This window comes from Myotis daubentonii, chromosome 2 (assembly GCF_963259705.1).
Source record: "Myotis daubentonii chromosome 2, mMyoDau2.1, whole genome shotgun sequence".
Classification (NCBI taxonomy): domain Eukaryota; kingdom Metazoa; phylum Chordata; class Mammalia; order Chiroptera; family Vespertilionidae; genus Myotis; species Myotis daubentonii.
The window spans coordinates 136,926,368-136,950,991 of NC_081841.1; the positions used below are offsets into that span (position 1 = coordinate 136,926,368).

A 24,624-nucleotide genomic window follows, 5' to 3' on the forward strand; every position below is an offset into this window, starting at 1 on the left:
TACAAAGTGATGCAAAGCAAAGGACTGAATCCAAGAATATTCTATCCAGCAAGGCTATCATTCAAAATGGAGGGGAAATAAGAAGCTTCACAGACAAAAAAAGGCTAAGGGAGTTTATCACCACCAAGCCAGCAATGCAAGAAATGCTAAAGGAACTGGTGTATAAAGAAGAAATAAGAAACTCAGAAAGAAAACAGCCACACAAAAGAAGAAATGGCTACAAACAAGTACCTTTCAATAATAACTTTAAATGTAAACGGACTAAATGCTCCAACCAAAAGACATCGAGTGACTGAATGGGTAAAAAACATGACCCATACATTTGCCGTCTACAAGAGACCCACCTCATTAGAAGGGACTCACACAGACTGAAAGTGAAGGGATGGAAAAATATCTTTCAGGCAAATGGAAAGGAAAAGAAAGCTGGGGTAGCAATACTTATATCAGACAAAATAGACCTCAAAGTGAAGGCCATAACAAGAAATAAGGAAGGCCTTAAATGTACGACAGGAAACCATAAAAATTCTAGAAGAATCCAAAGGCAACAAAATCTCAGACATATGCCGAAGCAATTTCTTCACTGATACAGCTCCTAGGGCACTTGAAACTAAAGAAAAAATGAACAAATGGGACTACATCAAAATAAAAAGCTTCTGCACAGCAAAAGAAACCATCAACAAAACAACGAGAAAACACACTGTGTGGGAAAACATATTTGCCAATGTCATATCTGATAAGGGCCTAATCTCCAAAATTTATAGGGAACTCATACAACTTAACAAAAGGAAGATAAACAATCCAATCAAAAAAATGGGCAAAGGACCTAAATAGACACCTTTCAAAAGAGGACATTCAGAAAGCCAAGAGACATATGAAAACATGCTCAAAGTCACTAATCATCCAAGAGATGCAAATCAAAACAACAATGAGGTACCACCTCACACCTGTCAGACTGGCTATCATCAACAAATCAACAAACAACAAGTGCTGGAGAGGATGTGGAGAAAAAGGAACACTTGTGCACTGCTGGTGGGAATGCAGACTGATGCAGCCACTATGGAAGACAGTATGGAGTTTCCTCAAAAAACTAAAAATGGAACTCCCATTTGACCCTGTGATCCCACTTCTAGGAATATATCCCAAGAAACCAGAAACACCAATCAGAAAGGATATATGCACCCATATGTTCATAGCAGTCCAATTCACCATAGCTAAGATCTGGAAACAGCCTAAGTGCCCATCTGTAGATGAATGGATTAGAAAAATGTGGTACATCTACACGATGGAATACTATGCTGCTGTAAAAAAGAAGTACCATTACCATTTGCAACAGCATGGATGGAACTGGAGAGCATTATGCTAAGTGAAATAAGCCAGTCAATGAAGGAAAAATACCACATGATCTCACTCATTCATGGATAATAGAGACCATTATAAACTTTTGAACAATAGATACAGAGGCAGAGCTGCCTCAAACAGATTGTCAAACTGCAGCCGGAAGGCCGGGGAGGGTTGGGGGGCAGGAGGGAGGGGGGTAAGAGATCAACCGAAGGACTTGTATGCATGCATATAAGCATAACCAATGTACATAAGACACTGGGGGGTAGGGGAGGCCAGGGGATTGTCAAGAGCGGGGAAAAAAATGTCAATGTTATACATTTCTTATGCAATGTTATAGGTCACAAAAACTGTAGATGAAGTCCTTTAACAAGAAGATACTCATGAATATGCAATGATTATTGGTATTGCTTTATATAGTGAAAATCATTTTTTTTTTTTTGGTGCCCTTGGCCAGAATCGAACCTGGGACCCTTCTGTCCGCAGGCTGACACTCTATCCACTGAGCCAAACCAGCCAGGGCAGTGATAATCACTTTTGAATATATGGAAAGCAAATACTATTTAGAATCTATACAATACAGGAGTCATTTTAATGGAGTTAGCTCTAAACTAAAAAAAGCAATATGTAAGATATATTTGCCAAGGATATTTATTAACAATTTCTCATTGAAGATGACTACTCTTCTAAACATTTATTTTATTGTTGTGCTTTTCTTTCTTAGATATCCTAATAATAAAAATGATTGAATCCTGAGACAGAAGACAGCCGTGCTCCAGGATCTTCAGCCATCAGGACAGCCTCCCCGGGGGGTCCACAGTCACATCCCCTCTTGCCATCCGCCTATGCCAGCTCCTTGCACTCTTTCTAGAACACACTTCAGAGGGACTACAGCAGCTGGTGGCGTCAGGCCAGAGTCTGGATTGTCTCAGGTATTTGATAGGTGCAGAGACTCAGCCTCACTCTGGGCCTCCTAGCGGCTGCTCCTGCTGCAGAAGCAGCCACTCATTCAGGTCAGCCGCACAGTGCTTCCACTGTGTGAGCACACTGACCACCAGGGGGCAGCTCCTGGGTTGAGCGTCTGCCCCTTGGTGGTCAGTGCACGTCATAGTGATTAGTCAACCAGTCATTCTGGTCATTCCGTTCGGTCACTGGGGCGGGGGGCGGGGGGGGAATATATCTACACTAATAAAAGAGAAAAATCGTAATTGGTGTACGACGCTACCCTTTTCATTGGCTAATCAGGGCTATATACAAATTAACTGCCAACTAAGATTGGCAGTTAACTGCCAACAAGATGGCGGTTAATTTGCATATGTAGGCACAATGCAGGGAGGCGAAAGGGAAAGCAGGAAGAAGCCCCCTGCCACTGACAGTGATCGGAAACCCAGGGGGGAGCTAAGAGCTGGGGGGCAGGGCCGCCTTTGCCCTGCCCCCCAGCCATGATTGGAGAATCAGGCGCCTTTGCCGCCCTGGCCAGTGATAGCAGGAAGTAGGGGTGGAGCCAGTGATGGGAGCTAGGCACGGTCGAAGCTGGCAGTCCCGGGAGCTAGGGGTCCCTTGCCTGGGCCTAAAGCGGAGCCCACGATCGCGGGGCCGCTGCAGCTGCGGGTCCCCGCTGCCCGGGCCAGACGCCCAGGCCAGAGGCGTCCCGCAGGGGCAGGGGCGGAGCCTGCTACCGCGGGGAGCTGGGGGGAGCGGAGCCGGGGATTGGGGAGATATGATGGTCCCCTTGCCCAGGCCTGAAGCCTGGGTCAGAGGTGTCAGGCTTGGGCGGGGGGTGGAGCAAGCGATCAGAGGGAGATGGGGGTCCCCTGGCCAGGCATGATTCCTGGGCCAGAGGCCTCAGGCCTGGGCGGGGGTCAGAGCCAGTGATCGGGGGAAGATGGGGGTCCCCTGTCCAAGTCTGACACCTCTGGCGGAGGCGTCAGGCCTGGGCAAGGGGCAGAGCCAGCAATCGGAGGGGTCTGGGGGTCCCCTGCCCAGGCCTGATGCCTGGGCCAGAGGCATCAGGCCTGGGCTGGGGGCAGAACCAGTGATGGGGGGAAATGAGGGTCCGATCCTGCGATTGGAGGGTGATGGGGGTCAACGCCTGAGGGCTCCCAGTATGTGAGAGGGGGCAGGCTGGGCCGAGGGACACCTCCCCCCCCCACCCAGTGCACGAATTTCGTGCGCCGGGCCCCTAGTATATATATTATACTAGAGGCCCGGCGCACGAAATTCGTGCACGGGGAAGGGTGTGTTCCTCAGCCTGGACTGCACCTTCCCCCTCCCCAATTTGGGACCCCTCGAAAAATGTCCTGCCAGTTTACAGGGATCGGGCCTAAACCGGCAGTTGGACATCCCTCTCACAATCCAGGACTGCTGGTTCCTAACCACTCGCCTGCCTACCTGATTGCCTCTAACCACTCTGCCTGCAGGCCTGCTCACCACCAACTGTCCCCCCCCGCTGCCGGCCTGCTCACCGCCAACTGCTCCCCCCCGCTGCCGGCCTGCTCGGCCCCAACTGCTCCCCCCCCGCTGCCGGCCTGCTCGCCCCCAACTGCTCCCCCCCGCTGCCGGCCTGCTCACCCCCAACTGCTCCCCCCCGCTGCCAGCCTGCTCACCGCCAACTGCTCCCCCCGGCTGCCGGCCTGCTCGCCCCCAACTGCTCCCCCCCGCTGCCGGCCTGCTCACCCCCAACTGCTCCCTCCCGCTGCCAGCCTGCTTGCCCCCAAATGACCCCCCGCCAGCCTGATCACCCCAAACTGCCCCCCCTGCTTGTCTGCTCGCCCCTACCTTCCCTCCCCACTGGCCTGCTCATCCCCAACTGTCCCCCTGCTGGCCTGCTCACTCCAAACTGCCCGCCCCTCTGTCCTGATCACCTCCAACTGACCCCCATTGATGGCCTGCTTGCCCTCAACTGGCCACCCTGCTGGTCTGTGTACCCCCAACGGCCACGCCCCCCACCAGCCTAATCACCCACAACTGCCCTCCCCTCTTGGCCTCGAACCGCCTCTACCTCGGCCCCGCCACCATGGCTTTGTCCAGAAGAACATCTGGAAGGTCTCCTGGAAGGTCTCCCAGTCTAATTAGCATATTACTCTTTTATTAGTATAGATATATTTGTCTGTAAATATGATTATGATTGCAGATATGAGTAGGACCAGGTAAAATTTTATAGAATGGGCCTTTTATTACAGATGGTTTGCCATGTATGCATTTTTTCTAAAGTAAAAATTACTTTATAAAATGTTTCAGAAAGACTTTGAGAAATTTAGAGTATCTGCTTTTCTTCCAAGAAAGTTGTCACTTTTATGCCAGAGTGAGAATTATTTGTATGCTTTGTATGTCAGCACTGGGCCACTGTGACTGGGGGGCACTTAGCTTGACTTGAGAGTAATTATCTTGCTCACTGGCTGGGAGGGAGGGTGTGTGGCAGAGGAGATAAATACTGGGTTCTGGATTATTCATAGATTGCTGACTTTCTGGATTAATTGTGCAAGCCCCTCCTTTTATTGATGTCCACCTTCTGTTGACAGACATCTACCCTGGGAGAGAAATGAGATAAAACTCTCTTTCTTGTCATTATATAAAGCACTAGGGGCCCAGTGCACGAAATTCGTGCACTGGGTGTGTGTGTGGGGGGGGGGGAGGTGTCCCTCAGCCCAGCCTGCCCCCTCTCACATACTGGGAGCCCTCAGGCGTTGACCCCCATCACCCTCCAATCGCAGGATCGGCCCCTTGCCCAGGCCTGACGCCTCCGCCAGAGGTGTCAGGCTTGGACAGGGGACCCCCATCTCCCTCTGATCGCTTGCTCCCCCCCCGCCCAAGCCTGACGCCTCTGACCCAGGCTTCAGGCCTGGGCAAGGGGACCATCATATCTCCCCAATCCCCGGCTCAGCCCCCCGCCCAGGCCTGATGCCTCGGCCAGAGCAGTTGACCCTCATCACCCTCCGATCACCAATCACCGGATCGGCCCCTTGACCAGGCCTGAGGCCTCCGGCAGAGGTGTCAGGCCTGGGCAGTGGACCCCCAGCTCCCCACGGTTGCAGGCTCCGCTCCTGCCCAGGCCTAATGCCTCTGGCCTAGGCGTCCGGCCCGGGCAGCGGGGACCCGCAGCTGCAGCAGCCCCGCAATTGTGGGCTCTGCTTTAGGCCCAGGCAAGGGACCCCTAGCTCCCGGGACTGCCAGCTTCGACCGTGCCCAGCTCCCATCGCTGGCTCCACCCCTACTTCCTGCTATCACTGGCCAGGGCGGCAAAGGCGCCTGATTCTCCAATCATGGCTGGGGGGCAGGGCAAAGGCGGCCCCAGGGCTGCCTTTGCCCTGCCCCCCAGCTCTTAGCTCCCCTCTGGGTTTCCGATCACTGTCAGTGGCAGGGGGCTTCTTCCTGCTTTCCCTTTAGCCTCCCTGCATTGTGCTTACATATGCAAATTAACCACCACCTTGTTGGCAGTTATCTGCCAATCTTAGTTGGCAGTTAACTGCCAATCTTAGTTGGCAGTTAATTTGCATATAGCCCTGATTAGCCAATGAAAAGGGTAGCGTCGTACGCCAATTACCATTTTTCTCTTTTATTAGTGTAGATTTGAATTCCTAAGGTGTGATAAGGTCACCCAGCCATCCACAGTCAAGGGACACATTTTCATGGAGGATGTTCCCACTCTTGAATAAACTAAAACAATTTTTTTCTTTTAATTTAAACTTTCTTCTATAACTGTTTTCTTGTTACTTAAAAGCTAATTTTTTTTTGAAACTGCTTCCAAAGCTTTTCAAGCTGTATATATCCTTGGAATGAATTTATAAATAAGAATTGAGCCCAGCAGGTGTGACTCAGTGGTTTAGCATCAACCTATGAACCAGGAAGTCACAGTTTGATTCCAGGTCAGGCCGCAGGCCTAGGTTTTGGCCTGATCCCCAGTACGGGGTGTGTAGGAGGCAGCCGATCAATGATTCTCTCTCTCCCTCCCTCTCCCTTCTTCTCTGAATCAGTAAGAATATGTTTTAGAGAGAGAGAGAGAGAGAGAGAGAAGAGTGTATATGTTTGTAAATAAGAAAACATGTATTTGATGCTCTTAGAAAGTCTTATTTTCTTTCATTAAAACTTGTGCAGTATAGGGAACTCCATAAATTCTCTTAATTTGAAGAAAGTTAGAGGGAAAGGTACTAATTCAGAGTTCCTGGGGAAAATGTATCACTTATATATATTTTTTATGTTTATTTCTTTTAAGTCAAAAAGTGAAATATTTTCTATTTAGAAAATATATTTGGATCTAAATATCTTCCATAATTTTAACACTAAAGTATCAATTTAAGTATTTTAAAAATGTTTGGGATGTTTGTTTTTTAAATAAGTTAGGTTACTGGAGTTCTACATGTTACTGGATCACCTGGGGTAATTTTCTGATTGGAAAATTAAGAATTACTAGAGGCCCGGTGTACAAAAATTTCTGCACTTGGGGGAAGGGGGATCCCTCATCCCGGCCTGTGCCCTCTTGCAGTCTGGGACCCCTCGGGAAATAACGACCTGCTGGCTTAGGCCTGCTCCCGGGTGGCAGACGGCAGGCCCAATCCCTAGGTGCAGCCCCTGGTCAGGCTCAGAGCAGGGCCAATTGGGGAGTTGGGGCGCCTTCCCCTGTCATGCACAGAGCAGGGCAGATTGGGAGGTTGCGATGCCACCCTCAGTCACGCTCAGGGTAGGGCCGATTGGGGGGTTGGGGCACCGCCCGCTGTCACACTCAAGGCAGGGTCGATGGGGAGGTTGTGGCGCCACCCCCTGTCATGCACAGAGCAGGGCCCATCAGGGGGTTGGGGAGCTCCCCCCTGTCACGCACAGAGCAGGGCCCATCAGGGGGTTGGGGCGCCGCCCTCTATCACCCACAGAGCAGGGCCGATCAGGGGGTTGGGGCGCCGCCACTGTCACACTCAGGGCAGGGCAGATGGGGAGGTTATGACTCTACCCCATCACACACAGAGCAGGGCCCGTGGGGGGCGGGGGGGTTGGGGCGCCGCCCTCTTTCACCCACAGAGCCTGGGGGAGGATCCACAGGTGGTTGGCCAGCTGGCCTCGCCCCCTGGTTGAACTCCCACTCGAGGGGGCAATTTGCATATTAGGGTTTTATTATATAGGATTCTATTTAGTAATAGGAATTTGGCAACAGTGTGGTATGCACAGAATATAAATACCAATTCTGATTTTAGAAAGGCCCTGGCAAACGTACATCTTTCTCTAATTTCAAATAAAAATATTACATCTGAATTTGAAATAACTATGCCCATTCTCCTTTAATAATTATTACTAAAATTGTCTTATGGTTATGTGGCAAGTTTACCAGAATTCTATTTAGATAGAATATTCTTCTCAGGAAAACTCAGTAATGTATTTAATGAGACACAAGATCTTGATGGCATAAAGACCAAGAGAATCTGAATCACAGATCTTCTTGATTTTAAAGGTCTTATTGTTAAAGTGCTTTATACAAGACGTGGACAAAATTAAATAGTACATGAAACAAAACAAAAATCTTTTTTGGTTTCCTCAGTTTTCTATTGGATCTCAATAAACCACATAAAACCACAATGGAAAGTAAATTCACCCAAAAGATCATTCAATTAACAGGAGCAAATCCATGGAACTTAGATACAAATGCTAAAACAAAATATTGTAAATTTTTATCAACAAGGAAATGCTCTTAGATAAACACTAATTAGGGAGTAGCTTTGTAATTTAAAACTGTAAGTTGATGACTCTAAACTATAAATTGAAGAGACAGCAATTTTGCTTTAACTCTTTATAACTGTTCCTTCTAAAAAAAGTGATTTTGGCAGTTTATCAAAGACAATACACAAATATTTTTAAAATGAAGTAATAAATACACTACAGGGAACAACTACACTCACCAGAAAGAACTGACAGCTCAGGAAATGTTTAATCCTACCTTCAAGAAGAAATAAGTATGGAAGAATAAAGAAACCCCATACCAATTATACTGTTTCATATTAAAATGTTTTATTTATAGTACACAATATCTCAGACTAAAAAATTGCCAGGAAGATCCACTATTATCGGGGCTAGTTTTCCTAACTTTTGTATCATCACTTTTCTTCACTACTTAGTTTATCTAGATTTTGCTACACTGAAAAATGTTCAATAATTACAAATGGTGAAGAGAATAGGAATGTATAATGTCTTAAAACCCAAAACCTCAGAATATGAAGAGTCTGCTTATTAAGGAGTGATTTTTGAAAAATTTATTTTATAACATTTATTCATATGTAACCATTATTTATCTTACCTGCAAATGCAAAAGCTGCAACACCCAGTCCTACAGCTATGAAGCTTCTTGCCTGTGGAGGAAGAATAATAATCACTTACAGTATTACACACTGGGTTTTAAAAGTAAATCATTTTTAATAATGTAAGTAATTATGTTAAACACTACATTTTCTTCAATTTCTTCTGACAATAGAACTTAAAAAAATCTATAGTTAATGGGATTATATCTCCTGTACACCAAATCAGTTTTCAGTGAACTAAAATAATTCTAGAGTTTCATTTAATTTTCATAAACTTGAATTCATTCTAACCTAGAGCTTTTATATTACTTATTGCTAAAATGTTTTCTACAGACCATTGTTAATAGTGGGTTTAATATATTTATCTTCTATAAAGATAAAAGGCACATTTTTCCTACTACATTACACTTGCAATACTCAATGGCATTTATTATATGTAAAAATTTAGTAAAACATTACATACAAGTTTAGTAAATATGTCAAACTTCCAAAAACTATTTAAAATGTAAATAATTTAAAAGCTAGTCTATTTCTACCTTTCTAGAATGATGTAAAAATTATTAAACAAGAGACAAGAGTTCAGACAAGAATCTAAAGTTATGAGCTCATTCTGATAAAAATCTATTTTAAATTAGTATATACCCCATATTATTATATGCTTTTCAGTCTCAGCCCTCCATCTTAAGTTGGTTACAGCATCATCCCAATATGCCAAACAATCAATGAATGCATAAATAAGTGAAACACCAAATCAATATTTCTCTTTCTCTCTCCCTTCTTCTTGTTCTAAAATCAATAAAAATAAAAATAATAATAATTCTGCTGGATCTTATGGATTTACCTCTCACACCACACTAATCACTTTAGGAAAATAGGTACACCACAACATAAAAAGGTTTATGTATCAGAGATCAATGGTTGCCCCACCCATATCCATTCTTCTTTTCTTCTATGGGATCAAGAATTCCATTTTTAGTCAGACATATATTTCCAAGCCTCCCTTAGTATGGATACAGAATTAAGGAGAATTAAGGAGATACACCATAGAAATCTTTTTGTCGGATTAGTGGTGTGAAATGTCAGAGCCAACAAAAATCTTTTAAAAGCAGGAATAATCAGGAGGCAGCCAATCAATGATTCTCCCTCATCACTGACGTTTTTTCTCTCTCTCTCTCCCTTGCTTTCTAAAATCAATAAAAATATATTAATGTATGTAAATGACAGCATAGAGACTTGGCATATGGTAAAAACAACTAGCTATTGCCCATATATATAAAAGCCCAGCGACTGAATGGCAGAATGAGCAGAATGAATGGTCAACCAGTCACTATGATGCGCACTGACTACCAGTGGGCAGACGCTTAACGCAGGAGCTGCTCCCTGGTGGTCAGTGTGCACCGACAGTGGGAGCGCCGCTCGGCTGACCAGGATGAGCGGCACTCCCACGGAGGGAGTAGCCACTCAGAGGGCGGTTCCACAGCCACTTGGCTGACCAGGATGAGTGGCACTCCCACAGCGGGCCGATCCCCACAGGCCATGCCCCCACCAGTGCAGAAATCCGTGCACTGGGCCTCTAGTTCAATGTAAGTGGCATAACAGAAATATGAATTATGTTTTATAACATTTAAATTTGTCTGAGAAAGTTCATAGAAGTGTGTTTTTTTTTAAATATATTTTATTGATTTTTACAGAGAGGAAGGGAGAGAAATAGAGAGTTAGAAACATCGATCAGCTGCTTCCCGCACATCTCCTACTGGGGATGTGCCCGCAACCCAGGTACATGCCCTTAACCGGAATCGAACCTGGGACCCTTCAGTCCGCAGGCCGACGCTCTATCCACTGAGCCAAATCGGTTTCGGCAGAAGTGGTTTTTGAGGTAGCCTCGAGAAAATGCAGTTCTTCTCTGGATTAAATAATTCAAATTTCCACATTATGAAAAACACATTATTTCAAAAATATAAAACCTTAAAAAATTGAGTTATCCTAATTTCACATTTTAAATGTTTTTATTGATTTCAGAGAGGGAGAGACAGAAGCATCAATGATGAGAGAACCATGACCCCCACTGGGGATCAAGCTCAAAACCCAGAACCTGGGCATGTGCCCGGACCTGGAATCAAACGGAGACCTCCAGACAGAACCTGGCTGGAGATCCTGGGCAGAACCTGGCTGGAGAACCTAAAAGTAAAAAAATAAAAAACTGAGACCTCCTGCTTCATAGGTCGACGCTCAACAACTGAGCCACACAGGGTGGGCCTAATTTCACATTTTTATAGATTAATAATTAGTGCATCATTTTTACTATTTCAACTATTCAAAACATATGAAACAAATAGTTGCCTCTACAATTCCAAAGGGATTTTTATTTTAAGGTATTTCTATCAGAAACATTAAGCTATGAGGCATTTGCTCATTTTTCATTTTAATCTAACAATATGTAAGGCTAAATTGTGTTTAACAATAAAAATTCAATTTAAATGAACAAGTAAGTATTTAACACTCTGTTGATTATTCTCCATTTGTCCCTATAGATACATTTTCCACCCTTCTTTGCCTTATTCTGTAGCTCTGCCTCCCTTATCTCTAAGGACTACATGTGGAACAGAATGCTACACTTGGTTTACCAATCCCACCACAGGACTCCAAATACTTCTGCCCATTATATCTCAGTGTCAGGTTGCAAAAGAAAACACAACACAGTCAAGTACTGAATAGAACAATGCTCTACTCACATAGAGAAGAAACAGAGCAAGGTCAGCACCAAGTGTGTGCATGGGTCCCTTATAGCTAGTGGGTGCCCTGACAGTGGTCAAAAGGAAACAAGCCTAGGAGCATGCTCTAATGCTGCAGCAGAAAGACCCCATCACCCCTCCCTCCACCCCACTCCATTCCACCCATGGATTCTAAAATACTGAAAGCTGGAGGCATATCTGAGGACACTGACTGCTTTAAGCAGAACAAAGACCACTTAAAGAGGCTGAAGCAGGGACTAATAGTCCCACGAAGGTGATAAACAGAGCAAAGTCAGAGTGGCTCCTCATCTTTTAGTAAGGAAGTGTTGGAAACTCAAGTAGACAGAGCAAAGTCAAAAACCTGTGCATGTGACCTTGCCTTTCTCAACAGGAAGCATCAGCAGAAAAGCAAAAAATGGAAGGAGATAGAAATAATAGTACAAATTATTCCCAGCTATGTTTCCTCTTTGGACACAGCTCCTATTTAGTGGTTCTTCTTCCATGCCAACAACTCTTGAGTTCTGGAATACAATTCCCATCACCTTCGTTGCCCCTTTGCCTGGGTGGGTAACAGTTTCCAACTGTTCCAAGTCCTTGACAGAATTATCATCCCTTTTTTATTACCTAACCAGGCCCACACCTCTGCAAATAGTCCATTAAACTATCTTCAAAAAAAGCCATTCATCTGTTACTACCAGAACCCTCGCTGATACAAACATCACACTATATACTAATCATTATACTCTGTACAAGAGATTTAGTAGCATGGAACAAGACAAAGGGTCCTGTGTAGAACATAGTGGGAGTCTAATGTTTATGCTAACCTCCCAAAGACCTTTATTACAGCATTTATTGCACTAAATTATAGTTAAGTGTCCTGCCTTCTTCAGCTTTTGTAGGTATCCAGAGCCTTTTAAAAATATGATGAAATCTACAGATGCAACAATAAACCACAAATATATATATACACCCTGAAGCCCTTCAGTCCACAAACCCCAACGTAAGAACCACTGAAATAAATAAATAAATAAATAAATAAATACATACATACATACATACATACATACATACATGGCAAGCTCACTGAAGTCCAGGGAAGTGTTTTATGCACCTTTACTCTCCTAGAGCAAGGACCTGCGTTTATGTATACATTTTTTATTCATTCAATAACACAAGTAAAATAATTTTGATTCCAAGAACTGATCTCTATTTCTAAAGACCAACATTATAGAAAGACTAGAGGCCGGTGCACAAAAATTTGTGCACTCGGGGGGCGGTGGGGGTGGTCCCTTAGCCCGGCCTGTGCCCTATCACAGTCTGGGACCCCTCAGGAGATAATGACCTGCTGCTTAGGCCGGGTGACAGAGGGCAGGCCCAATCCATAGGTGCAGCCCCTGGTCAGGCTCAGAGCAGGGCCGATTGGGGAGTTGGTGCGCCGCCCCCTGTCATGCACAGAGCAGGGCAGATAGGGAGGTTGCAACATCACCCTCAGTGATGCTCAGGGTAGGGCCGATTGGGTGGTTGGGATACCGCCCCCTGTCAAACTCAAGGCAGGGTCGATGGGGAGGTTGCGGCGCCACCCCCTGCCACGCACAGAGCAGGGCCAATCGGGGTTGGGGTGCTACCCCCTGTCACTCACAGAGCAGGGCCCATCAGGGGGGTTGGGGCTCCGTACCCAGTCACGCACAGAGCAGTGCTGATCAGGGGGTTGGGGAGCTCCCCCCTGTCACGCACAGAGCAGGGCCCATCAGGGGGTTGGGGAGCTCCCCCTGTCACTCACAGAGTAGGGCCGATAGGGAAGTTGGGGCACCACCCCCTGTCACACACAGAGCAGGGCGGATCAGGAGGTTGGGGCGCCGCACGCTGTCACACGCAGGGCAGGGGCGATGGGGAGGTTATGGCTCTATCCCGTCACACACAGAGCAGGACCCGTGGGGGGCATTTGGGGCGCCGCCTTCTACCACCCACAGAGCAGGGCCGAACAGGGGGTTGGGGTGCCGCCACTGTCACACTCAGAGCAGGGCCGATGGGGAGGTTATGGCTCTACCCCGTCACACACAGAGCAGGGCCCGTGGGGGGCGGGGGGGGTTGGGGTGCCGCACCCTGTCACACACAGAGCAGGGCCAATCAGGGGTTTGGAGCACCGCACCCTGTCAAACACAGAGCTGTAGGGCAATCAGGGGGTTGGGGAGCTCCCCCCTATCAGGCACAGAGCAGGGCTGATCAGGGGGTTGGGGCGCCTTCCCCTGTCACGAACAGAGCAGGGCGGATAGGGAGGTTGTGGCCCCGCCCCCTGTCACACACAGAGCCACAGGGTGATCAGGGGGTTTGGGCGCTGGCCCGTCATGCTGATCCGGGTGGTGGGAGGCCTCGTGGCTCCGGTGATCCTAGTGCGGGGAGGCATATTACCCTTTTACTATATAGGATGGAGGCCTGGTGCATGAGTGGGGGCTGGCTGGTTTGCCCTGAAGGGTGTCCTGGATCAGGGTGGGGGTCCCCACTTGGGTGCCTGGCCAGCCTAGATGAGGGGATGATGGCTGTTTGCAGCTGGTCTCACACCGTTCAGGGTGGGGTTCCCCACTGGGGTGCCTGGCCAGTCTGGGTGAGAGGCTGAGGGCTGTTTTCAGGCTGGCAGGTGACTGAAGCTCCCAACTGCTCCTTTTTTTCTTTTTTTATTCTGGGCCAGCTTTTGCTCTGAGGCTTGGCTCCAGCTCTTAGGCCTCAGCTGCTGAAAGCAGGTATCTGGTTTGTTTGGGTTCTATAATCTAAACACTGTTCCAACTCCAGCTCTCAGATCCCGACTGGCTGAAAGCAGGTTTCTGGGGTTTTGTTTAGATTCTATATTTGTAACAATGTTTCAAACTGCAAGCTCAGAGGCCGGCAGCGGCAGACGGGGAACGTTGGAGTCCTCCGTCACTGAAGCCAGCAAGCCTCATGTTCGCTTCAAGCTGCCTGGCTGCCGGCCGCCATCTTGGCTGGCAGTTAATTTGCATATCGCCCTGATTAGCCAATGGGAAGGGTAGCAGACGTACGGCTAATTACCATGTTTCTCTTTTTTTAGATAGGATAAATTCACCTTTAAAAACAACAGAAAGAAACCCAAATTAGGTGGATCACTAGAGCAAAAAAAGGATGTTCAATAAATGACTAAAAAGCATGCAATCAAAATCTTACTGCTCCATACTGAGAAGACAAAGTATAGCATAGCTAATCAAAGTCTCATTTCTTTATTGGAACTAAAATTTCTTGTTGGAAAAGTGTTGTACCTGATCTACCTCTTTAACTGTATTTTAATTAACTTTATAGTAAATCAGTTTGTTTTTTAGCATTAACAACTGAAACAAACAAACATATATTATTTGGAAGCTGAGCCCAACTTGAAATTTAAAAAATATATAATGTGTTCTGCCCAACCAGATTTTGTCCTCTGAAATAAGAATAAAGGTCCTCATAAAGTTTTCTATAAAAATACTAAGGCTGTTAGATGTACTCAATTAACTTAAACCTTTAATGTTAACTGGTCCAACATAGGAATATGATTTGTTTCTCAGAAAGAAAAAATATGTATCTACTACCTAACATTTTTTCATTCACTAAAAAATCATTGGTTTTTGTTATTGTTTTCTCAGACCCAAATTTAGAGAGTTCTAACACAAGTTTCCCTAACCATCCACATTTGTGAATGACCCAAACAGTGAAAATAAACTAATTGCAAATTTAGGAAATAGGTAGTACAATACAGTCAATCTGATACCTGAGCAAGTAGTTCACACAGAACTCTGACCTAACCTTTATTTGAATTTTTAAAAGTAAAAGAATACTTAACACACAGTGGAGTTTTTAAATAGCCCATGGTTCATTTAGCATAGCTGTGTTAATAGAGAATTCCATAAACATCTGTATTTTACTTTTGTTGAAAAAATTCATATATACTTTATCACTATGCTATTTCACATTTACTTAAAGTTCAGTATTGTATCCTCAGGCTAGTAGGATCTATTTTGTTTCTTTTACATATGCAACATAGTATTTGATTCAGTGGCAAGAACAAAGATGTACTTCAATTTTTACTTGAATATTTTTTTAAATAATGATGCTTTAAATCTAAATTGCCAGTAATGGATGACACAAATGACATTGAAAAGGCGATTTAAAAGCAAAATGGTGAATCAGGAATAGTGTTAGTACCACAAGTACATTCATTTTCTACCAACTAGGCAATAACCAGGTTAAATGTCTAAAATTGCTCAAGCAACGTGACTGACAGCATGGTTCATTTATAGAAAGTAGAGAAATGCTATGATTTCTTTGACTTAGAAAAATTAGAATGTGTGCTGAAAATAAAATCAGGCAGTATGATTTAAAAAGAAAGGTGTGTGTATACATGTACACTGGCCTAAGCTAAAACTGCCATACATGTCACACATATGTAGGAGATAGTGAATGGAAAGTGTAGATGCCATACAAGGTGCTTTTCTTTACTCTTCTCTTTAAAAGAAAAATTACAAGACTGCCTTGGGCAAGTTTTAATTTTGAAACATTTTCTTGGAAGAATCAAATGTATATGGGTTAGAAAAATAACTAACAGCCCGGCTGGTGTGAACCATGAGGTCATGGCTCAATTCCCAGTCAGGGCACACATCCGGGTTGCGGGCTCTGGCTCGATCCCCAGCAGGGAGTATGCAGGAGGCAATGGATCAATGATTTTCTCTCGCAGAAACCAAGATGGTGGCACAGGTAAACACCTGAAATTGCTGCCTCGCACAACTACTTCAAAAATACAACTAAAAGACAAAACGGACATCATCCAGAACCACAGGAAGGCTGGCTGAGGAGAAATTCTACAACTAGAAAGAAAGAGAAAAGCACACCGAGACTCAGAGGAGGTGCGGAAGTAAAGTGCAGAGGTACCCAGGCACACGCGGAAAGGGCTGGCAACTGAGGATGAGGTTATCTTTTTCAATCGGGAGGGAGTCTAAAGCTCCCAACAGCCCTGACTCCACTGTTGGGTGAGTCTCTGGGGACCCAGACTCATATGGGGAGAAACTGGACTGTCCGGCAGCGGGCAGAACTCAAGGGCAGCTTTCTCTCAGAGGTGCTTGCAGCAATTACCGCGGGATACTGAGACCCAGGACCTCTCAGGTTAGGGTTGAGGATCAGCCATAGCTGTTTGCTCCGCTGTGTTGATTCCCTGAGACACCGCCCTACCCAAGCTGTGCACAGAGGCTTTTGCATATGAATGACCTGGCCCTTTACAATCTAAAATTACCTAACAAACTGCAGCTGGGTCAGAAAGACCCAGATCATCCAAAAGAAGGCCCAAGGCCCCACAGCAGATTGCAATGCTTCACAGCTGGGCCTCATCTGGGGACCTCCAAATCCCAAACAAAGAAGAGGAATCAGCAGATCTCTCCATAGCTCCTGCTGGGTAGCCTAGGAAGAGGCTAAATTAGCACCTCCTTAGAGATCCAAGTGCCAGTGTACCCAGTGGTCAGAGTGGGACCATCCAGATTACAACCTCTCAGATCCATAAGGGACACACTCAGGGGGCAGACTCGGTGAGGATCAAAGTCCCACTGAAACAAGTCTTGCCCCATAAGGGCGTGTCCAGAACAGAAGTTCTTCCACTGTAGACACAGCTGAATCTCACAGCCAATTGGCCTGGAGGTCAATTCCTCCCAGTGATACCAACTACAATCAAGGCTTAACTACAACAAGACTGTGCACAAATCCCACAAAGCGGTGCACCAAGCGTGTCCACCTCAGGTAATTGGGGAGGCTGAGCCACTGGGCCCTATTGGACACCTAGCACAAAAAAACCGCTCTATCAACACAGGAAAGCAGCCAAAATGTGGAGACAAAGAAACAGGTCACAAATGACAGAAATGGAGGAAAGCGAACTACTGGATATAGAGTTCAAAACCAGGGTTTTAAGGTTTTTCAAGAATTTTCTAGAAACCGCTGATAAATTTAGCAAAACCCTCAATAAGTCCAGTGAGACTCTCAATAAGTCTAGCGAGACCCTCGAGGATATGAAAAAGGACCAACTAGAAATTAAGCATACACTGACTGAAATAAAGAATATTATACAGACTTCCAAAAGCAGACCAGAGGATCTCAAGAATCAAGTGAAAGATTTGAAGTACGGAGAAGTAAAAAACACCCACCAGAAAAGAAAAAAGAAAAAAGAATCCAAAAATATGAAGATAGTGTAAGGAGCCTCTGGGACAACTTCAAGCGTACCAACATCCGAATTATAGGGGTGCCAGAAGAAGAGAGACAGCAAGATATTGAAAACCTATTTGGAGAAATAATGACAGAAAACTTCCCCTACCTGGTGAAATAAATAAACTTACAAGTCCAGGAAGCGCATAGAACCCCAAACAAAAGGAATCCAAAGAGGACCACACCAAGACACATCATAATTAAAATGTCAAGAGCAAAAGACAAAGAGAGAATCTAAAAAGCAGCAAGATAAAAACAGCTAGTTACCTACAAGGGAGTACACATACGATTGTCAGCTGATTTCACAACAGAGGCTATGCAGACCAGAAGGGAATGGCAAGAATATTCAAAGTGATGAATATCAAGAACCTACAACCAAGATTAGTCTACCCAGCAAAGCTATCATTCAGAACTGAAGGTCAGATAAAGAGCTTCACAGATAAGAAAAAGCTAAAGGAGTTCATCACCACCAACCCAGTATTATATGAAATGCTGAAAGGTATTCTTTAAGAAGAGGAAGAAGAAGAAAAAGGTAAAGATAAAAATTATGAACAACAAATACATATCTATCAACAAGTGAATCTAAAAATGAAGTGAATAAAAAAATCTGATGAACAAAATAAGGTGGTGAATAAAACAGAATCAAGGGCATAGAAAGGGAGTGGACAGACAATTCTCAGGGGGAAAGGGGTGTGGGGGTGCAGGAAGAGACTGGACAAAAATTGTACACCTATGGATGAGGATGGGGGGCGGTAAGGGCAGAGGGTGGGGTGGGAACCGGGTGGAGGGGAGGTATGGGGGGAAAAAAGAGGAACAACTGTAATAATCTGAACAATAAAATTTTTTTAAAAAATGATTTTCTCTCATCATTGATGTTTCTATCTCTACCTGTCTTTCCTCTCTGAAATCAATAAAAGTATATTAAAAAATAAATAAATAAAAATAACTAACATTTTCTAAGCCTGCAGAAGACCAAATTATATATATCTACACTAATAAAAGAAAAACATGCAAATTGACCATATCTTCGCTACGCAATAGGCCATGCCCACCAGCCAATCAGAGCGACTATATGCAAATTAACCCAACCAAGATGACAGCTGGCATCCATGGAGCTGGAGTAAGCAGGAGGCTTGGTTGCCCCAATGATGGAGGAAGCCAAGCTTCCCACCTGCCGCAGAGGCTCTGAGCTCCACTCAAAGCAAAAAGGTTTCAATTATAGAAGGTAAATAAACCCCAGATACCTTCTTTCAGCCGGCTGTGGCCACGGAGCTGGAGCAAGCAGGAGGCTTCCCTCCCGCCCCCCCTGGCCAGCTCTGAGCTCCTATCAAGGCTAGAAAATTTCAATTATAGAAGGTAAATAAATCCCAGAATAAAAAAAAAAGAAAAAAAGGAGAGGCTGGGAGTTTCCATTGCCACGGGGGTTGGCCAGCCTGAAAATGGCCCTCAACCCCTCACCCAGACTGGCCAGGCACCCCAGTGGATCCTGCACCCTAAAGGGGGTGTGGCCAGCCTGAAAGCAGGCATCAGCCCCTCACCCAGGCTGGCCAAACCTCCATGGGGTGAGGGTCCCCACTGAGGGGGGGGCTTGACCAGCCTGCAAACAGCCATCAGCCCCTCACCCAGGCTGGCCGGGCACACCAGTGGGGACCCCCACCCTGATCCGGGACACCCTTCATGGCAAATCAGCAGGCCCCCACCCATGCACCAGGCCTCTATCCTATCTAATAAAAGACAAAAAAGTAATTAACTGTACCTCCGCTACGCTTCCCATTGGCTAATCAGCAATATATGCAAATTAACTGCCAACAAAGATGGTGGCCAGCAGCCACACAGCTGAAGCGAGCAGGAGGTTTGTGTGCTCCAGTGATGGAGGAAGCCAAGGTTCCTAAGCCAGCAGGTGGGCATCCTCCGAGGGGTCCCAGACTGCAAGAGGGCATAGGCCGGGCTGAGGGGCCCCCCCGAGTGCACAAATTTTTGTGCACCGGGCCTATAGTGTGTGTGTGTGTGTGTGTGTGTGTGTGTGTAATGAATGCTGTACAAAACTGGGCTAGCACATACATAGAACAAGATGATCTTTCTAGAAATATGTACACATATATACCTAAAATATAAGCCAGTTACAAACCGTTTAAAATCCCACCAATAAATTATTTTACAATTGGGCAGGCTGGGAAAATAGAAAACATTGTATTTACCCCATATTTGTAAATTCAGTTTTTAACAATTGCATGATGGTCACCATGGAAAACAAACATGATAAAAAATGTGCAAAACAAATTTATGTGATATTGATAAAAATGTTTAAGTTTTTAAAAATGCATGACTTTAGATTATATTTGTCAAAATGGCCAAAAAGCATTGTTTTCACTGCACTCCCTATTACCAGATACAATGCATGAATAAGTTAGATTTAAATATTTCCAGGCATATGCGTAATAGCACCATAGAAATCAGCTTAAAGGTAAATGCTCAATAGAATCATTGGTCGGTTTCAAAATCACGAGAGAATTTTCATAGAGAATCCTTTTCCAAGATCACTAAGTGTTACTGAAGAAAAGTCTTATGTCCAGCCCTAGCTGGTTTGGCTCAGTGGATAGAGCTTTGGCCTGAGGACTGAAGAGTTCCAGGCTTGATTCCCATCAAGGGCACATGCCTGGGTTGTGGGCTCGATCCCCAGTGTGGGCGTGCAGGAGGCAGAAACATCATTGATGTTTCTATCTCTCCCTCTGCCTTCCTCTCTGAAATCAATAACAAAATAAAATAAAATTTAAAAAGAAGAAGTCTTATGTCCACACCAAATAGCATTATTACAAAAGTATGGTTCCTGGCGACGGTTGGGCCTTCAACTCTGCTCCATATCATCATCTTCCTCATCCTTAACTGGTACCCCTCCCTTTTTGCTCTTAGTATCTTAAATCTTCACTTTTTTCATAAGCTTCATATTTTTCATCCATGCAACAAGCATGAACTCCTTCAATATTCCACCACTTCACCCTTCCATGTATATAGAGGGGTGCTATAGATAGATAGTCCATCAGCTTCAAAGTTAACCAGGCTAGGACTCCAATTCCAACTTAACATTTACCAGCTGTGACCCTGAACTGATCTCCTTGGGCCCCATTTCCTCATCTATAAATTGACAATGTGAATATCTATGTTGTAGGATGCTCATAATGAAATATAAGGTTACAAAAGTACCCAGCACACTGTCTAAACACGGCAAAAAACTCTATGTTAGTCCTTTCTTCAATCAGACATCTGAATACTTTACTCCTCTCTGTTCACTCTGCTAGGTTCTCCTGGAAAATTCCTACTTACCAAGAAACCGCTTCGAGGTCATCCCTCAGTAAAGCTTTCCCTGCCCACTTCCTTGCCTAAGTAAAACTTTTTAGTGTCCCTTAGTACTTAGAAAACCTCTCTATTATCATAGCTAGTATATTATTTAATAACTAGAGGCCCTGGTGCATAACATCTGTGCACTGGGGGTGGGGGGGTCCCTCAGCTCCACCTGTGCTCTCTAGCAGTCCAGGACCCTTCAGGGGATGTCTGACTACCAGCTTAGGCCCGCTCCCCGCAGAACATCCCCCAAGGGGTCCTTAATGCTGCTGTGGAGGCGGGAAAGGCTCCCGCCACCGCTGCTGCCAGCCGTGAGCCTGGCTTCTGGCTGAGCAGCGCTGCCCCTGTTTATCTGCGTCCTGGTGGTCATTGTGCATCATAGCGACCAGTTGTTCTGCCATTCGATTTGCATATTAGGGCTTTATTATATAGGATGGTTTACTTACTTCAAATCCCTTCTAAAATGTGAACTTATGGAGGTAGGGACTATGTTTACCTCTTTGGAGTTGCAAAATCTACCAAAGTACCTAATACGTAGTGTGTTTTTAAAAAGTTTGTGTAATGGAATAAATATGGTCTTGAAAAGCTCCCCTACTATCCAGATGCCTCTGTGTACTATATTGGTGTCTGCTAGTAACAGGAATTATGTTTTGAAATGAGAAAAAATATAATGAATAATGATAGTTAAGCTTGATTAAGAGATTGACATTTAATCATGCCTTAAAATATCTGGACTAGGATAAATATATCCAAAAGTCTCATGGAAGACAAAGAAAATGATGTTTAGGACCTGTGTCAGGTAGATTTTATTATAAAAATGAAAGAAAGATAATCCACAGTATGAACGCATAAAGGAATAAATGACTTGCTAAACAAACATTAACAAAAATAAAGAAATTCCCAATAAAAGAGTTAGGTAACTTATCAAGTAGCCATTTGGAGGCCATCTCCTATCTCTGATTGGTTGACTGATTTCAAAAAATACTCAGTGTTTATTAGAATTGCCAATCACAATTCGAAGTCTTGAGGATATTCCTATCCTTGTGAAGCACATTTTAACGTGAGCCCAAATACAAACAATCTAAGCAAGGAAAATATACAACAGAGAGTGGGCTACATAGAAAAATTAAGCAAGTAAATGAAATATGGAGAGAGTGACAAATTCAGAGTGAGCAAGGAAAGCTTCACTGAAAAGGTGCCTTTAGAAAAAAAAGAAAATGAAGAAGGAATATCTAAGGAAAAATCACTGTGGGTAGAGGGAACATGGTTGAAGGTTCTAAGGCAGGGTATTTCTGGTGTACTTGGGCACAGCCAGGAGGTTAGTGTGCACAGAGCAGAATGTGAGATGGGGTAAATAAAGAATAGGAAATGAGGTCAGAAAGGTAACATGGGGATTAGACTATGGCAGTCCTTAGGGGTCAAAATAAAGACTTCAGTTTTTGTTGTTGTTGTTGTTGTTTTTTTTGGAATGACATGAAACATTACTGTTTTGAGCAGAGGCTTAAGATAATCTCATTTAGAATTCTAAAATGATCCCTAGTTGTCATATTAAGAATAAACATGTCAAAGGCAGAGGCATGGAGGTGTATTAGGAAACTATTAAAATAATCCAAGAAAGATATAATGGTAGTTTGGACCAAAGTGATTAGAGATGGAGATGGGGAAAAGTTATCAGATTCTGGATATATTATGAGCAACAAGATTTGTTGAGAGATTAGATATGAGGTATGAAAGAAAAAGAGAAATTGGTATTCATTAACAGATGAATGGATTTAAAAAAAGTAAAATACAGTGAAACTCATAGAAGCAGAGAGTAGAATGGTGTTTCCAGGAACTGGGGGTAGGAGAAATAGGCCGATGTTGGTCAAACTTTATAAGTTTTATATATGAAATATGCTAAGTAGATCTTAAGTGATCTCATTACACCCAAACACACATGCACACACACACAAGGTAATGGTGTGGTGATTAATGTGTTAATTAGCTTACTGTGGTAATCATTTCACAATGTTTATATATATCAAATCATGTTATATACCTTAAATATATACAATGTTTTATTTGTCAATTAAAGCTGCGGGAGAAAAAGGATGCCAAGGCTACTTACTGCTTTAACAGAGTTGCCTTTTGTTGAAAGGAAAGACTATGAGAGGACTGGGGACAGAAAGGATGTCATACGCTCTCTTTTGGACTTCTTTTTCTAAAAACATGCCATTATGAAATGATAAATAAAAACCCAAGCACAGTATTATTACCAAAAAAAAAAGTCTCACCTAAGTGGAAAATAAGAATGAGCAGGTTGTTTCAAAAAACATTCTTCCTTTATCTTATAGTAACTCAATTCTTAAGAGTCAATCACAAGCAAATCTGCTGAACTCAGTGTTTTATGCTGCCTTATTATTTGATTCAATTTCCAGAAAAGCTCTTTGAATTTAAACAGCAAGTGGAAGAGAGAAAAGAGAGGAACCAAGAAAGACTGCCTGCAGATCAGAATTTGGGAGAGCTGTTACATATGCAGATCAAAAGGAGGGGAAGGAAATTTATACTCAAGTATCAGAAATGGTAAAATGACTTTAGAAAGAGAATTTTTATAATTATCCTTCTCTAAAATTTTCAAGACAAGCCAACATGACTTTCACAGATTTTCATATCTAAACTGAATCAATCCACATTAATCTACCTAACCCTTACCATTATTATTCCATTGCCAAAAACAAAAAATTCTGATCTTCTTTCAAAACACCAATTCCCATGAAAACTTTAAGTAAAAAGGAAAGGCAAAGCTAACTAATTTGTATTTGCTCCACTTCAAAGTCACTTAATTTATGTTAAACTACAGACAAGCATTCATTTCTACAGCAAGAACAGAGTAAATAGGAGGGCAAAACAAAAACAAAGCAAAGCAAAACCAAATGCAAAACATAAGAAACAGAACTCTTAGGCTTATGACAAATGAGTACTTCTCCACTCTCTAATATAATTTTAAAATTCTCCAAACTTAAATCCTTGCTTTACACAGTGATTTCTTAAGAATAATCTTTTAAGTACTGTTTTTCATTTATTTAGTAACCCGCTGATATAACTACAATCTTAAAAATTATCCTAGGGAAATAATCAAAGAAGTGCATAAACTTACACATGAGAATATCATCACTGCATTATTTATAATATAGATATTGGAAACAATTGGAATACACAAAAGAAGGTAAGTAAATAAATTAGGACATACAGTGGGGCCTTGACTTACGAGTGTCCCGACTAACGAGTTTTTCAAGATATGAGCCGTCTCTCGGCCGATTTTTTGCTTTGAGTTGCGAGCTAAAATTCGGGTTACGAGCCAGCTTCAGATACCCCACCGCTAGTTGGTGCAGCGAACGTCACAGTGAACGCCACAACATCAGCACAGCATTCAATTCATTGTAATGGTGAAAATTGATTTGACATATGAGTAATTTGAGTTATGAGCTCCGTCACGGAACAAATTAAACTTGTAAGTCAAGGTCCCACTGTATATAAAATATGCATCGAAAATTGCATACTATATTAAGGAAAATTTACAGACAATATGCTAAATATAGAATAAAAGCAAATTATAATAAAATGTACCACATATAACACACAGAAAAACAACCAAAATGATATAAACCAAAATGTTAATAGTAATTACATATTTAGTACCTTTTATCATGAGAATGTCTGGATTACATCAAAGA

The 24,624-nt window shown here is 43.7% G+C and overlaps 1 protein-coding gene across 1 annotated transcript in view; it reads right to left on the reverse strand.

Moving 5' to 3' along the window:
* The window catches only part of DNAJC15 (DnaJ heat shock protein family (Hsp40) member C15), an 89,215-nt gene that overhangs the window by 51,201 nt on the left and 13,390 nt on the right, over positions 1-24,624 (reverse strand). The window contains exon 2 of the mRNA XM_059684707.1: positions 8,615-8,666. Within this exon, the coding sequence (XP_059540690.1) occupies positions 8,615-8,666 (52 nt within the window). The remainder of the gene's footprint in view (positions 1-8,614; positions 8,667-24,624) is intronic.